Consider the following 17,277-nt stretch of genomic DNA (forward strand, 5'->3'; position numbering starts at 1 on the left):
GGAAATTAAATGTTACAGTAACTTTTTTTCCATATTGTATGTATTGCTTACACCACCCTTACATTTAAAAAAAGGCATAGCTTTCCATTCACTGTAGTGATAAAATCTCTTGATATAAATTGCAGCAAACAGAATGCATACATGTCAGGACCCCCTCTGAGGTGAAATTACAGCTCAACCCAAGGCCAAATGTCAAACAGCTCAGACAGATGGTGCAAGGAGCTGGTCAGCAGAGCCTGACCTTGGTCAGCAGTGACGAGGAGCGGGAAGAGAAACATGGTTTTTGGGAGTTTGATGTTGAAAGGAGAATTAGGAGAGCATTCTTGCCAAGGTGGAAAGGTAAACTCATGATGGGTCTGTTTGTGTGGCGGGTGCTCTGGGACTCTGTGGGATGCTGTCGAGCTGTCACCGTGACAGCGGAATGTCAAGAGTGGGGATAGAGCTTATGCAGGGCTTTTGATATCGGATATCAAGCACAAAATATGTTTCCTATTTTTGTTATCTGCAATTTAGCTTATAAATATTTGTAGAAGGTTCAGAGAATGCATCCTTTTTTATGAATTTTCACAGGTTCTTTTTCAAACAGGGTTCCTTCCTATACATCTTAATCTAAGAAAATGTTTACATATTCTACAACAAATGTGTGGATGAATGGACAGATGGGCTGTCAGTACAATAAATCCAAATCTTTGTTACAATAAGAAGTTTTTTTTTTTTTTTTGGAACAACAATATCTGATACAATAAATGCCCGTTTTAATATTTTATTTTTATTTTTTAGGTACTTAAACAACAGTTGGCACAGCTTAGAATATAGACCACAGACCAAATGTCCCCAAAGAGCATAAGAACTGAATCATAATCACCATCACATGTCCTTTAGTACAAGACTCCTTTTAGATAAAGATCAAAACTGCTACAGCAAGGAAAGCCACCATCATCCCTTCAACTTATGAAGCTTTTATCTGCTTTGCAAACAAAACAACCCCTAAAGAAAGGGTACATCATAACACCTCTGGTAACAAATGCAGCATATAGTCCTTCCAAATGCGGTCAACTATGAAATTGAAATGCACAAAATCCCCGAAACGAGACAAAATTATAAGCAAAAAATCAATTGTAATTAATAGGGTTTCACATTTCCTATGCTAGGAAGAAATACAGGAGAGAAAGTGGCAGTGAGCAACATCTGTTCTAAAACACGTGTTTACATTACAGTCTGTCAGACAAAGCCAATTTGGGTGCTAATAAAACAAAGTCCACCAGGGTTATGGATTCTGCTTAATAAATCAGGTAAATGCTTTTTTAAATCGTTGTTACACAGATAAGCCTGAAACTATTCCTACCTCTTATAGATTTAGGATTTAAATCCTAAGAGCAAGAATTCGGTTTCTGAAATAAAAAAGGAAGACATCACTGAGAAAATAATAAAACAATACAAGATGCAAATTAACTTTGGAGAAAAAAAGATTAAGCATTCTTTGATTGGTCTTTTGAAAACAATTTATGCCCTAATGAATAATTATCATTTTCATTACAGCAATCAGGCCAGTGGTACTTCATAAATTATCTTTGATAATGAGCGTTGAGTCTTTGAGATAAGAAGACCTCTTTGCAATCACCCTAATCTTTAGCTTGCTCCACAGATTGGGTCGAAGCTAGGATTCTGTTGGTAAAATGCAAAGATTACCTATTTCGGTTAATTTTTGCGCAAAGAAAAACAAAAGACCTGTCCACTCTACAATGGCCATACAATAAAGTAATGTAGTTTATAAAAGAAGTCATGTTTGAGTGCTTTAAAATGTAGCTTTATGCATTATTGCCTTGTAAATGACACTAGAAAACCCAGTTTTAATTTATAGCTTAAAAAAAAACTAAAAGTGAGCCTTTATCATTTAAATATGAGACCCTAAAATAAAGTATTTTACATTTCGGAAGCAAGAAATCTCTCTTTAAGCTGTTGTAGAAAACCTGTCCCTCACTTACACACCAGCAAAAGTATAATTCCCTCAAGTTTTCTCTTGTCTTATCAACATCAAATAAGCACGAACAGCACAGCTGCCTTTTTTTAATCTGAGGATTACTTCCGTTCTCGTGTTCCAATAAAAAAAGAAAAGACATGCAATATTCTCAAAATCGGTGTTTGTGGTAGAATGAGTAGACGGCTCTAGAGGTAGGCGAGCAGCTAGAAGACGGATAAGTGAAATACACCTAGGCACAAAACGGGTACAGGCTGAGAGAAAGCAATTTCCTGCTCTTGGAGACGTTGCTGCAGATCGAGTTGAGTCACACATCGATGGTCCTGAGAAGGTATTGTACTATTATTGGTAGAAGAAAGTGCAGTCAAAAGTTCAATCTGCAAAAACGTTAAGTTTCTTTTATGAAATGACGTCTCTCCTTCAACTTCTTTCCCTATTCCACTTATTATTTAAACTAAAGTAACCCGTTGTTAGCGGGGGTTTCTACAGTAATGAAAGGCTTTAAAATAGTGTTAAACAGACAAAGAGAGCCACTTCAAAATACGCCTTTTCCCTGCTGAGGATCCAGCTTCCCTTTGATCATCAAATTGTTCTCCCGAAAATCCTCCTTGAATTATCTGGGCCGCTGAAGTGGAAAGTGAATTTTCAGGGGAGGCCAAAGCTTCTTATAGGTGAAAGGAGAAAAACAGTGGGAAAACTAATAAAAAAGAAAATCGAAAATGAACCAAATTGAATCATGTAGCAGAAAAGAGAAGAATATGATCGCCGCTTGTTAGTGCAAAGAGGGAATGCTTATCACGTTCAATCCAGCACAACTGAAAACTAATAACTATTTTCTGCAAAGGCACAAAGAAAAAAAGAAAAAACAAGTAGAGTCACTATTAGTTCTTCTTTGCCTTTATTGCGCAAATTACTTGTCTGCAGTATCTAAAAGCAGCACAGTCATTGTTATCTTGCAAGCAAGGTCATTTATCATGACATTCATGAATTCACAAACTCCCAAAAATACATCTTTCCAGAAGCCAACGGATGCATTAGCCGTGAATACAGGAATGTTTCGGACCAATGAAACGCAGTGACTTGCATGACGTCAACTAAAAGGCACTGCCATGTTTTAGCTGGAATGCCCTCGATTTCTTTTTTGAAAAACGAGCAAAAGGACGAAATGTTTGCCTCTATGGATGGGAAGATGTCTGCGTGTTCATCCCAACCAGATCTGGTAAGAGATGGAATTATTATTTAACTCCGCTAGTTGTAAAACAAATATTATAATAACAGCTGTTGCTACTTCTTCTGTGATTGACTAAAAGCTCAAAATGGAAGGCAGGTGACACTTGGACATTTACCCAGTCGGCTCATGCAGAATTTGAAAAAGTAACCTCACTCCACCAGAAGTGCACATCAAAGGATTATTTTTTCAGTTATTTAAATAGGTTTGGGAGGGTTTGAAGGAAGACCTTTTGCCGTCTAAGATTTCAACAATGTTACAGTAACAGTCTTGCCTGCCTGTTGTTGTGAGCTGTTTAGCCAAGGTGTAGTTGCGATGCTGAGCAGGTCTCCACACATGGCGCACACGCCTGAAGAAGCGCTGCAGGGGTTTATACTTAATGCTGATGCTGGTATGGTATTCTTTGAAAATACAGGGGCAGTACAGAAGCATATAACCAGTTGACCCTATGTTAATGCCCACCTGAACACCACACCTTGCAAGTTGCCTACCAGTGTACCAGTACGGTATGTCAATGCATGCCAGTGTAAAGGCTGGCACAGATAATGTAACTCAGGTTTTATGGGTTTTTATGATCCCTATCAGAGCTACATGTTTGTCTTTTAACTTAAACCTGCCTTTAACAGAATACCAGTGAAACTGTCGGATAGATTTGGATTGGAGAAAAAACAAACCTTAAAACATTTCGTATATTTCTAGGATGTTTTCATTGATCAGGTACCATCTTAAAATGAACATTAGTACTACTATACAAAACAGCTCAAGCTCTTATCATTTTGTTGTAGTAATCACTGTTTCTGGTAATATTTTAATTGGACTTTTTACTAAAGAGATGTTTATGATTATTAAAGTTTATTGTTTTCACAGGCCACTGACATTTAGTTCACTCTTATTATTACACTACATCAAGCTGAATACATGCTACTTGCTGCCTGTTTATAGACAATGTTAATCTGGCGGTAATGTCTGCTTACTCAATATTGCTGTAATGAAAAAAAAAGAAAGCCTGGATCATATCGATGTAAATTTTTAGAGGAGTTGTGTCAAAGGAAAGAAGTTGATCAGTAAGGGAAATTTAAGCTATTTAGCACTGCAGTGATGTATTTCTGTATGTCTGCTTCTGTCTCCTTGAACCCCAGATGGCCGCTTACACTGAGCCTGGTTCTGCTGGAGGTTTCTTCCTTTTAAAGGGGAGTTTTTCCTCTCCACTGTCACTACAAGCATGCTTAGTGTGAGGGATTGCCTTCGAGTCAATGAGTTGATGCAATCAGCTGGTTTTCCTTAGATAGAAAACTTTTAATAACTTTGACTGTATGATGTTTATAGTTGGCTCTTTAAAGTGTCTTGAGATGACATGCGTTGTGAATTGGCACTATATTAATAAACTAAAATGAATTTAATTTAGTTATAGCTATATTTTAAACCTATACTCATAAATTAACCAACATTCCTCCTATCCTTTGTAATCGCATGATGCAATACTGCATCCCCACCAGTTGCAGAAAAATGACCAGGCCTTATTCTCTAAACATTGTCAAAAAACCTTTTAAATAAACATCTTCTGAGGATATAACTTCTTAAGACCCCAACTTTGATTGGAGGTCCTAGTACACAGAGCCCCTCGCCGGTTTTAATGTAAATTGCTTGTTTAACGGCTGCCCGTTTAATTAGCTTAGCATGATTACACTTCGCCGTGGTTGCAGTTAAGCACACATTTTCATATTCATGAATCTTTACACTAATTCATCCTCTTCAGATGCAGCTGAATTCACTGAGAATGTCTTCTCATTAACCAGGAAAATGTAACGGAGACAGTTTGTTCTCATCTTTCAATCTTTCATGCAAATCAGAGCTCAGAAGCTTCTTTGTTTTGTGGGTGTATTTCATACATTGTGGGTTTTCCAAAAATCACAGCACATCGTGGGGACAGACTGCTATCAATGGCTACAATTGCCGCTTTAGGGTTAGGTGTTAGGTTTATGACTAAGGTAGGAATTGGGTTTAGGTTAGGGTTAGGTATGAACCTGTGGTGTTTAGATTTAGGGTCCGAGCACTTTTTAACCATTTTTGTTTTCACAGGGTTATCTTGATATGTACGTCTTGTGAAAGAAGGATCAAAAAGTCTTATTATGTGTGAACCAAACATCCACATTCTCATACGAAAACAGCTCGAGGGAGTTGAAAAAAGTAAAAAGAGAATCTACTTGTACAAATAAAGAAAACTCCAAAAACGGTAACCAGAATCAAATGAGAAAAAAACATTTTTAAAAACTCAGCTTGTAATTTTAAATCACTCCCACTTTAAACCATCCTTGGGCCTCTAAAATAAAGACAAGATAAACAAACCCACAGAAGATACATTTTCTAAAACCACATCTACAATACAGTAATCCTCCATCAAGGCAGCTGGATACTAGAGGGGTTGGAGAATCCACCCTGAAAGATACTTCAGTTTTGTTTTTATATAAAATAAATAAAAAACAACATCCTACAAAAACACAACCTTGGTTTTACAAAAGCATTCTTGTTTACAAGATTTTGCTTAAAGAAGGCTCCTGATCAGTTCCTCCTTTAGCCAGCTGGTACCAAGGAGCTATTATGTTACTCTGTATTTCCATATCTTACCTGTAAACAAACTATTTCATATCCACATGCAAGTCAAACCAGATATTTGAATACAGATCTCAGCTAATTTTTCCAGAATTATTATTCTTTTATTCTATTTAAGTGCTGTTCAGTTTGATCTACTTTTAAAAGCTTTTTTTAATATCATTTAGTTGGTGTTTAGCCATTTCCTCCAGACAATGAAACTGAGTCAGGTTTGTAAGCCACTTTACCAACATCCACCTTTTCATGTCCATCCATTCTCTACAGGACTTAGATCAGAGCTTTGTGATGACGGCTATAAAACATGAGCCCTTTAGTAATTCATTCTTTTTACAAAAAAATCTGGATAAATAAATAAAAACTTTTGATACAATATGTGTTTTTCATACTTGAAAGGCCCATTTGAACCCAAACTTAGATTTCCTTGCCTCAGTATTTCTATATACATAATGTTGGATCTTTATTGTGCAATTTATGTGGTTCAAAACACCCCCACCCCATTATGTTAGAATGGTTTTCTTTAGCTTGAAAGATTTTCTCTTTTTTCACCAAATTTATCTTTGGATATCAGGGTGAAACACTTCATTTTTTACCGGTTTCGGCTTCACGTTCAACTCAGTGTGTTCTATCTAATCTGCAGATTTCTTTAACACTGAAGTACCCACATGGATTTTTCTCCAGGTGTGCTTTCTTTTAAAATTAATTAATTTATTTATGTGTTACGGTAGTTGTAAGTATTTGAGTGTGTACCGGCTTCTTCCTCACTGAGCGGCATTTCAGCCAAGAAAGATACTGATTTCATTTCACTGTTAATATTGACAGTCTCTTCACAGCTTCAGCAGCATTACAAGGAATTTTGCTTTTGTTCTACAGTTATTGTTCTCATGTCAAAACGTATATATCACACTAAAACATAGAACCTGTCTTTTTCCTGAAATCATAATGACAAGAAATTTCAATGCTGTTTATATTGGCTTAAGACTGATTATTAAAGAGGATGAATACATAAACTGCATACCTTAAATGCACGTTTAAGATTTGCCACCATTTAACTCAGACATTGTTATTCAATTGTTTAGGTGCTTGCAGCCATGACACATTAAGGCTTTTACTAACTGGTAGAAGACATTATGATATTGGTTACTGAAAAACCTCTCCCTTCAAAAAAGGTAACTGATAAAATCCGCGATGTTTAGTATTTAGCAAATAAAAATACTTTTTGTATAACAACTGATTCGAGATATGAAAAGTTTAATGTGATTTAATAATAAACGAACAAAATAAGGGCTTCTATTTTTTTTTTTTATGTTGTAACTTGCAATCCATCCCACATAATTTCAAAGTAAATATTTATATAGAGATTAGCTGTCAATTTAATCAAAAAAGGTTAAGTAAATATTTATTGGCTGCTCTAGCTTTAAGAACACCATCATCAATAAGAAGTGTTTTTTTGTAGCCTTAGGTGCATATAGCATAGACTATACAATTATATAGAATCAGTGGGATTTAATTCTTATTACTGCTTAACCTTTTCCCACCTGTTTTACGTGGTAACAGATATTGAAAAGAATAATTTCCTTATAACCACTGAGAAAAAGGCTGAAATGTGAAATGCACAGCCGTGTAAAATAATTTGTATTTTATTTTTTAACAAAAGAAAACACAGTTTTACTGCTAAAAAATAATAAAAACAACAGTCGAAACCTAAGTAGCCTATCCAAAAGGTTAACCAAAACATGTCCTAAAAGAACTTCAAGAAGACTTTATTACTGAACTGTAGAAATAACTCACCAGTGCTTCATCCTCAGAGAGAACCCGCTTCTCATCATGGACAAGAACCACTTTAGCTTTGATTTCATCCACCGATATACTAAGCGGGTTAAAAAAAAAGAGTTATATAAGCATTCCATTTGGAAGTATGGTTAATTACATTACAAGACCATATCCAGTGCAGAGACAAACAGCTTACTTTTAAAATGCATTACCATAGCAGACATTTCAAATTGCATTAAAACCTAATAAAGTTGTTTCCTAAAGTTTGACAAAACAACCAACAGCCAATAAAGGAAATGTTGAATGTAAGCAAGAAACATAACCCAAACCTTTGTCCTGCTTTCAAAACACAAAGCTTTTGTATAGTTTCTATACAGTAGTTCCTTTATTTTTTACCACAAATTCTTGTCATTAACCATTTTTTTTCATGCTTGTGTGCTCCATCCAGAGGTTGTGTCTAAACTGCCCCCCCAGAGCACAGATAATGACTGCATTGCCAGAATCAATCCTGGGAGTGCATCAAAAGTGAAAGAGCAGGCAAACATACAAAGCAAATAGTCTGTTCAGCCTACAGAAGATCAATGCTTAGGGTAAGTGCTTGAGAGAAACAATGCCTTTCACCATTGTGAGAGCTGCACAGAGGCTGCAGAACAACGGCTCTGAAAATCTGCTGTGAAGTAAATTGGCTTTGGCTCCAATCATGCAGGGCATTAATACACACGTATATATAGACCACTGAAGCACAAGAGCAGGAGTTTTGCAATGCGCATCCTTTTGTAGGCCTCCCTAGAAAGTCGGTAATGAATATCATGGAACTCACAGATGTACGCAGTGATAAATCCATGCAGAGGGGGAGAGGATAAAAAGCACATCCTGTTCGCGGGCCTTTGGGAGGCTCCATCATGGTTCATTTCCTGAAGCAGTTGGTAGACTCTATTTATAGGCCAGCATACTAGTACCAGTTAATCCTGAAATGGGTTGCCAACTGCCTGCCAGCTGGCACAGTGGGTTATGTTGGCTATGTGTGCTGCACTGAACGGTTTGGGACGAAATGCTCAGAAGAAAGGCCAGAATCTACCTCATAACCAAAGTTTGAGGGAGTCCCTCTATCGCAAAATGTAGGATTCCTACACATTTAGATTTTTAGACTAAAGCTTTGAGAGTTCTCAGCAGGTTTTAAGTATAATTGTGAAGGAAAGAGAGATTGGAAGTTCATTCAATGGTAGATTGATAGAGGGACAAACTGATGGATATGCAGTGGGAGGGATCTAATATTTAGATTATTGAAAGTTTAAATTTACAATATCATTCTTTATTCAGTTTCTCCATGCTTATATAGATCTGGAAAATATATTTTAAAAAATATGTCATACCTCTTTAAGATTCCCCAAAATCCATGTGAACACAGCCAAAAGTGTAAAGGTGTTAAAATGAATATTATGGATTTTTGTAAAAGTAAGCTTCCATGTAGAAGTTATGAATTCACAGTATCCTACTGTAACTATTTCAGAAAATTCTGGTTTAACTTTTGCTTGGAAAATGTTGAAAAATTCTGCCATTGCAGAAAGCCCAATTATGTTTTTTTTTTTTTACATTTTGAAACAACTTCTACACTATTTCATAAACATTTTAAACTACAAAAATGATTAAACCGTTTCGACAAGGATATTCATGTAACACCCTATGGCTAAGCACGGCAATGGCTGCATCAGTCTGTGGTCCATTTTTGATTACAATCATTAAAAAACTTAACGTATGTTAGAGAGTAGATGCGTTTATATTGAAATGCAGTGTTAAAAATTAATTACTGTTTTACCTATTGTCTGGAAAATATGGTATCAGCTTTTTAAATTAACTTTATTTTATTCATTTTTAAACATTGTCACTTTTTGCAGAGTTTTATTTGACACGTTCTGTTTTGCAATACTTAATTCACATCTTGGCCATCACATTACATTCAACGCCAGGATGATAACAGAACTTGAGATTAATGAGGAAACGGACATATTAAGTTCTTCAGAATTAAGTGACATATTGACCTCGAAATCGAAAGCTGCCCATATACTTAAAAAAAATAATAACCTCAGAACATATTTTTGTGTAATAAATCAACAAATCTTGGAATTTAAATTAAAATACTTTGTTGAAGTATATACTGGCATATTCATGATAAATACACTTAATGCTCATTGGACATAATTGGCAACATTTTATATTTTGTGAGCATATCACAAGGAGCCTTACTAAAAAAAAGAAAAAGTCTGTTGGAGCTTGGAGATTTTGGTAGATTTTTTGGGGGGGCTTTTTCCTGTTACAAGCTGCTTACTTGTCTGCACACTGCAAGCTTTTTCTGTAGTTCAGATAATGGTCATGGTCATCCCTCTATTGGAAGGCACCTTTCTTTCTGAATTTTATTTCTCCATACTTTGGTGTACGTTGTGTAAGGAGAATTTGATTTGGCCCATTCAGGCCCCAAAGTTGAATCTATGAAGGCACTTTAACACTAGGTTGATGTAAAGTAGGGCTTCAAACGAAACAAAAACTTTGGAGTTTATAAGAAAATATATATCCTTTTCCATCAAAATAACATTGAAAACATGTAAAAACCTGGTCAGCAACAGAAACCTAGACTTAAACAACTTTTATTGTCATTTTGTATACGCAAAGTGTATAAAAATGAAATTTCTTTTTGTACAACTTTCATGACATTTCCATTTCTTAAAGTGCAGCAGTGATCAAATATAAAGAGTATGGAGGAAAAAACATGATGCAAAAAAAACATATTAGACATATATGGTGGAATTATGCAGTGTTTTGGTGGTGGTGTCAGAGTGATGAGAGTCTGTGACATGATTTTGAGTTTTCTTAACAGTTCAGCTGTCTGACGGCGGTGGGGAAGAAGTAGTTTCGGAATCTGCTGGTCCTGCATTGAATGCTGCAAAGCCTGTTCTCAGAGGGCAGCAGGGAGAAAGGTCCATGGTGGGGATGAGAGAACAGTAGATCATCTCTGCTGTTCTCACCATTTTCCTCACTTTTTTTCAGTCTGAGGCGCTGCAGCCTCCACACCACACAGTAAGACAGCTGGTCAGAACGCTCTCTATGGTGCTTCTGTAGAATGTGTGGAGGATGGGTGGGGGCAGGCGGGCTCTCCTCATCCTCTGCAGGAATAACATGTTCTTTTTTGCCATTTTGACCAGTAAGGTGGTGTTTACATTCCAGGTAAGGTTGTCTTCGATGTGCACCCCCACGAATTTGGTGCTGCTAACTACCTCTACAGCTGAGCTGTTAATGAGCAGTGGAGCGTGGTTAGGCCAGTTCTTTGTGAAGTCCACAAGTATCTCCTTCGTCTTCTCCACGTTCAGGATCAGGCTATTATCTCTGCACCAGTCCACCAGCTGCTCCAGCTCCTCTCTGTAGTCCAAGTCGTTGTCGTCTCTGATGAGTCCCACCACCGTGGTGTCGTCTGCAAACTTCACGATGTGATTGGTGATCCTGGGGACCTGACGCAGTCATGTGTCAGCAGCGGGCTCAGGACGCAGCCCTGAGGGGAGCCTGTGCTTAGAGTGATGACATCAGAGGTGTTCTGTCCGACTCAGACTGACTAAGGTGTGGTTGTATGGAAGTCCAACAGCCAACTGCACAGGGGTGTATTGAAGCCCAGATGTTCCAGTTTGCCCATCAGATGCTGTGGGATGATGGTGTTAAAGCTGAACTGAAATCCAGGAACAGCATCCGCACGTGGGTGTTCGTCTCCTCCAGGTCTGCCAGGCTCAGGTGGAGAGCAGAGGAGATGGCGTCCTCAGTGGAGCGGTTCTGTCGATAGGCAAACTGGAACAGGTAGAATGTTGGGGGAGACTGGAGACTTTCAAAGTACTCCATTATGATAGGAGGTAATACAACAGGCCGGTAGTCATTAAGTGAGGTGACCTGGGGCTTATATGGGACCGGAATGATGGTTGCAGACTTAAAGCATGCTGGCCCTATGGATCCGTCCAGCGAGGTGTTAAAAATGTCTGTGAGGACACCAGCCAGCTGATCTGCACACTTCTTGTACACCCACTCAGGTATGTTATCGGGGCCTGGGGACTTTCTCGAGAATGTTCCACACTTCAACTATGTGAGGTTGAGTGTCTCCTCTCCTGGGGTGGATAGGGTTAGGGTTAGGTGGAGGACTAGGGTTCGAGTGTCTCAAACCTTCTAAAGAAGTTTAGTCAATTTAGGTAGTCAGCAATATCTGCATCTAATGAGAAGAGTTTGCCTGTTGTAATGTAAAAAAAGTTAATAGAATCAATAAACCATATTTTGGTTAAGCATAATATGATATAAATCATTTTTCTAAATCATTTTTTCTTTGAATACTCCTATGAACATGGGGGTTATTCCTGCAATTCTGGTAGAGTCTCAGGAAAGGATTCTGATTGAGGGCTGTAAAGATACCCTCTATTCATGTTTTCCGAAAATCCAATTCGAAGTGTCACTAAATCATGTATGCTCTTCTTAGGAAGTTTAGAGACAGGCCATTTAAACCAACCTGTGGAAGATCTGAATGAAATATTTACACTGTATTCATTTATATCCAAACTCATTATCTGTTATAATAAAGATGTTTTGCAGCAATTCCTTTATATGATTTAAAATGTGTTCAAACCTTTATGAAAATAAATGATTGCAGTCTTTGTCATGAAGCAATTATTGGTGACTAAATGGACATGAAAATGAGATTAGTTCACAGTATAAATGAGAGAATAATTATCTGTGAATCTGCATTAAACATAATTAGCAATTCCAATGAAGCAGATTAAGAATTGGGGAACGTTTAGTTAAGTGTCATCAGGGACAAAGTCAGACAAATAACTTTTTTGTACAACATAAAAGGAAATGCAGCATGCATGCTAATCAAGGAAGCAAATTGCCAGGCAACTGCAAGCATTAGGAATAAATTGTGACACTGCATTTATCAGAGAAGCAGCTAAATAAAGGTTGACACTTTGGAGAGAGATACAGGACCTAAACGGTAATTTACTGAATAAAAATACAATCCCTTCACCTCCTGCCTTATTTAGATCAACATCTCAACATGTAGAGCATAACGATTGCTAGCTCAGAATAGTCTCCTGGTTCATATATATCGACAGTGGCTTCCTATAAATGTAAAACATGTGCAGATGTCTCAGCTTAATGACTTTCCTTAAAATACAAATCATCCCAAAACTGCCTTTTTTTTAAACTGTACACATGAATGTCATAAAGTGCCATCTACATTTCCTAGGCATTATTTTCACAAACTACTGTGCTCCTGTTTAAATCATGCATTTGTGTCTAAAACTACAGTATGTTTGGCACATTCCTTATGTTTTTTTGCATCAGTATTGGTGTTTGTTATTATTATTATTGTGATCTCACCCATAAAAACCTGATTTGAGTATCTCTGTGGGTTACAATAGTAGCTCCGTCTATATATGGTGCCATAGTGAGTTAAAGCTAGTCTAGAAAAAAACTTAAGTTACATATAGACATATATAAAACCTATTATCTGTCATCTAAAATGCAAAACAGCTTTATTACCACCCTGTGAGCTGACCGACTGAGCTGCTGCAGGTGTGTCAATTGGAGTCAATAGACAGTTTAGAACATTTGGACCTCTAAGAGATGCAAAGTTAATGTGTTGCATAAAGGAGGATTTTTTTTTCCTTGCTTTGTTTCCATTCAGCTTGGTTGGATTGGTCTTGGTGTAGTTTTGTTAACTTAATTTGTGACAATTAGAGATATTTGGACATTAGCAGGCTTTTTTTCTCTCTTTTTTAACTGTTGCTTTGTTTGGTTTTTATATCTATAATTTGAACTTGTAGTCATTTTTTGGGGTGGTGTGTTTCACTTGAATTTGTTGATCTATGTTGCATTTTTTTTCTCCATTCTGTCCCTTGCTGATTATGATCAGCAAGGGACAGATTTAAACAGCTGTTGCAGTTCACGCTTTACTTGAATGAGTTGGCTGACTGTGATCTGGATGTGCTGTTGCGGATCAAACATTTGGTCATCAAATTGATTTGGTGAGTCTTCTACTTTTAGATTAGCTACAGTATTTTGTTTTCCCCCAGAGGACTTGTGGTGCTTTAGGGGTGATTATAGGTCTGTGACTTGAGCTTTATCGTTTGTTGGGTGTGAGTTTTCTTTTAATGCAAGCTGTAATTAGAAAACAGTGGATTCCCCCCTTGCAGGCTTAGCGGCCTTCCTCTTTACGATTGCTGCAAGGGGTATGGTATCTTCACAGCCAAATTAGGCTAAAGCATGCTTTGAAATACATCCTTGGATCCCAGGGGAGTAGCTAGTTTGCCAAGTGGATCTCCAGCCGATCAGGCTTCAGTACATAAAGACCTACTGCATGTGCTGCATGAGGACGAAGGTGGAGATTTGTTAGCGGGAATTAAAGTTAGAGGAGAGGCTTCATAGATGCTACTATTTAAGTAAATAAGTTTAGCTTTAGGATGATAAATAAAAAGAAAATGCTGATCCAGACACAGTTATTGCTTTGCAATCAAAGGAGATCTTAGAAAAGTCCAACCAGAGAGTGATAGATAAGCATTTGAAAGAACCATTGAAAGCGTCTTTTAAACTAAAGTTACTTGAACTGGGTCCTCTTAAGGATGATCTAGAAGCTTGTTTTTCCATTTTGATTCCAGTTTTACAGAAAACCTTAATTCCTGTGATGCTGCATGAAATATCTAGGCTTTGAGCAACAAAAGGAGATCATGAAAAAAATGAAAGTTAAATGAAATATTTGTATCTTCAGGACCGTGCTTTGGAAAAGTCATGTGTTAATGACTGAAAGCAGTGACATGTTGGACCATGCTGATGGTGATATCTTTGTGGGTGTGGCTCCATATTTTATTGGTAACTTGAATGTCTTAATGACTTTGTGATATTTGAATTTCTTGTTGTTCTGGACTGCTTGATGTGGGATCATTCGGGTTCTGGTGTAAACAGTTTTTGGTGTTGGTTTGGATAATAGTTGATGCTAGCAGTTTGTGTCGTTACTTTCCTTAAGTTGAACTGTTGACCTGTTGGTCGACTGTTGCCATCAAGTCTTGGAGTCTTATATTTTGGTTGCTTCACAGGTACCAGGGTTGCTAAAGAAGGTAACTGGTCAAGTCCAGTTAAAGGGTCAACTTCTAAGTTCTTTTGTTTTGCAGGATTTTGGGTGCCGTGTCCTTTGTTGGCACTTTCTTTGTGAATGGGTGTGTTGGGTGATTGGCTGAGCGGCTGTTAGGGTGTCTCAATCATTTAGATCACAGTAGTCATCAATTATACTATACTATAAAGAAATTGTTAGGTTGCACGTGGGGGATTTTGGGGTTATCTCTCACCTCTGTTGTCCTCCTGGGTTTTGCTTGTTTGTTGGTTTGGTATGGCTTGGTTTAGATTGGTTAATTCTGTATTTGCACAGGTTTGGCTCTTCTCAGTTTATAGTTAAAACTGTTCATTTTATTGTCTTTTTTCCAAATAAACATTAATAAGTCATGTCCATTTCCAACTTTTTTGTCACAATCGTTGAGCCACTTTGTGACAACTTACAGCTCCAAAACAGTCCCCATTCTTTGGTTGGAAGCCTTGCGAGGTTAAGTCCCACTGTGATCGCTATCAATGTCTATGTTGCTATGATCTGTCAACAAAAGCCCAGACAAAGTAGAGGCCAAGAAATAAGCAGCTAAAACCAACAAGCTGTAATCTCTAACTGCCAATGTTTAAAAACACAGGCATTAAAAAGTACTTTACATGTTAAACATGTAGGTTTTAGTTGGAAATGCAGGAGAAACCTGAAGTACTTACAGAGAGCCTATGGCTATTGTTTTAACAAAACGTGGTTTAAAATGAGAAAAGGTGAGAATATTACTATATAAAGCTGTCAACTCAAAATGTTTCTTAAAGAAGTTGGTAGTTGCTGATCTAAAGAAAAAAGTATTTAAAAACAATGTACATCAAATAATAAGAATTGTAACATATTTTAGAGTGAAAAAAAGAGAAATAGAGTGCCAACCTTAGATAAACAGTAAAGGAAAAAAAAATCTGTATTTAGTTATCAGTATTTGAAGGCTTTCTTCACCAATGGTTTTCTTTTACTTTACCAGACTTTAATCACTTTCGATTTACAAAAGTATATTGTATCCTGATATTTCAAAAACTACTTTTCAACACTTGCAAGAAAGGAAATACACCTTTAAATGCTGGACAGCTTCTTTAGGATTCCTGCAAGGTTTTCTGCATTGTCACAGGTGTCCAAGGTAAACTTCAGTAAGAAGGCTAAGGATATTAGATCAATAGATAGTGAAAACATACAACTGAAACATAAAGAAACACTGAAAACAGCCAACCTTCCAAACCTTTTCATAGCCCAACACATTCAAGCCCCTTACTAAAATGAATAGAGCAGGAAGTGAAACATGCTCTAAAAAACTTCTTTAATGTTTTCTTTTTTCTTACACTTTACAGTAAAAAAAATTAATAAAATAAATAAAAATAAAAAAGACAAAATGGCTTTTTTCATTGACTAGGAAAGAAACAGTATCAGTGGAGGAATAACACCTGTGGCCTCCTGGTAGACTGAATAGTAGATCCCTTATGTGTAAAAAGTATGATGATGATGATGATGATGATGATGATGATGATGATGATGATGATGATGATGATGATGATGATGATGATGATGATGATGATGATGATGATGAAAACATTTTCCAGGGCTATGTAACTTTATACATTATGCAGCAGATTTCTACAGAAGTTTTTTTAGGATTTAAATGCTTAATGGAATAAATAGCAAATCCAAAATCAGCCAATGTAACAAAAGAAATTACACATTGACTGTCCGGATTTACTGATTGCATTTATTATAAATTAACTTGCTTTTTTTAGGCTCCAGCTTTTGGAAGAATTAAGTGATTAATCACATTTTCCATAAGGTTAATTCAAAGTGTTGATACAGTTGCAATATTCCAGATAAATACACATGTGGTAATAATCCTTTTATTGTTTACTACCATATTCCATAACCATTACTGCTGTACACAGATTTTTTTTGTTGATGTTTTATGTACATCTAACGAGGTACACATTACTTGTAAGTAATCAAATTTAAGTAAACCTAAACATTGTATGTGGTAAAATATAGATTGATATGCATTATGATAAAAGCATGAAAATTGATCTTTAAAAAGTGCTTTCAAGGGGCTTCTGAATATCTTAAATGATAAAAAATAGTATTGTTGCAACCGACTTCATAAGTAAGATAAAGTTCTCACCATAGCTTGTAAAACTGAACTCAGGTTCAGAAAAACTGGTTAAAAAAAATGTAATTTGACAAAAATTTTCCCCAAAAAATAATGTTTTCAAATAAATTTTACTTTTTTTTAGCCATGTTAAAAATCTGTGAAATCAAATACATAAACTAAAAGCTTTGATAAAATAGCTTAAAAAAATGGAAGTTGCTTTTATCATAATGACCTATAAAGATAAATTGTCTTTATACCATTTCCTGTTTTAAATCAACACAACCAAAAACCTTTTGGACTCAGCGTTTTACTCACCTGCCATCTTTGTTGCTGTCCAGTAGTTGAAAAAGGTGCGATATAGTGCTGTTCTGATGTCTAAAACCTGAAAAAAAAGAAATACATGTCATAACTTTTAAACAACAGGA

At 36.5% G+C, this 17,277-nt stretch overlaps 1 protein-coding gene across 1 annotated transcript in view; it reads right to left on the minus strand.

Annotated features, from left to right (window-relative positions):
- LOC119794366 (glucosidase 2 subunit beta-like) overlaps nucleotides 1-17,277 on the minus strand; it is a 165,061-nt gene that overhangs the window by 111,599 nt on the left and 36,185 nt on the right. Inside the window, exons 7-8 of the mRNA XM_038301890.1 lie at nucleotides 17,168-17,234; nucleotides 7,605-7,683 (exon numbers count right to left, since the gene is read on the minus strand). Coding sequence (XP_038157818.1) covers nucleotides 7,605-7,683; nucleotides 17,168-17,234 — 146 coding nt within the window. The remainder of the gene's footprint in view (nucleotides 1-7,604; nucleotides 7,684-17,167; nucleotides 17,235-17,277) is intronic.

This window comes from Cyprinodon tularosa, unplaced genomic scaffold (assembly GCF_016077235.1).
Source record: "Cyprinodon tularosa strain WSP-4 unplaced genomic scaffold, ASM1607723v1 ctg477, whole genome shotgun sequence".
In the NCBI taxonomy this organism is placed as follows: domain Eukaryota; kingdom Metazoa; phylum Chordata; class Actinopteri; order Cyprinodontiformes; family Cyprinodontidae; genus Cyprinodon; species Cyprinodon tularosa.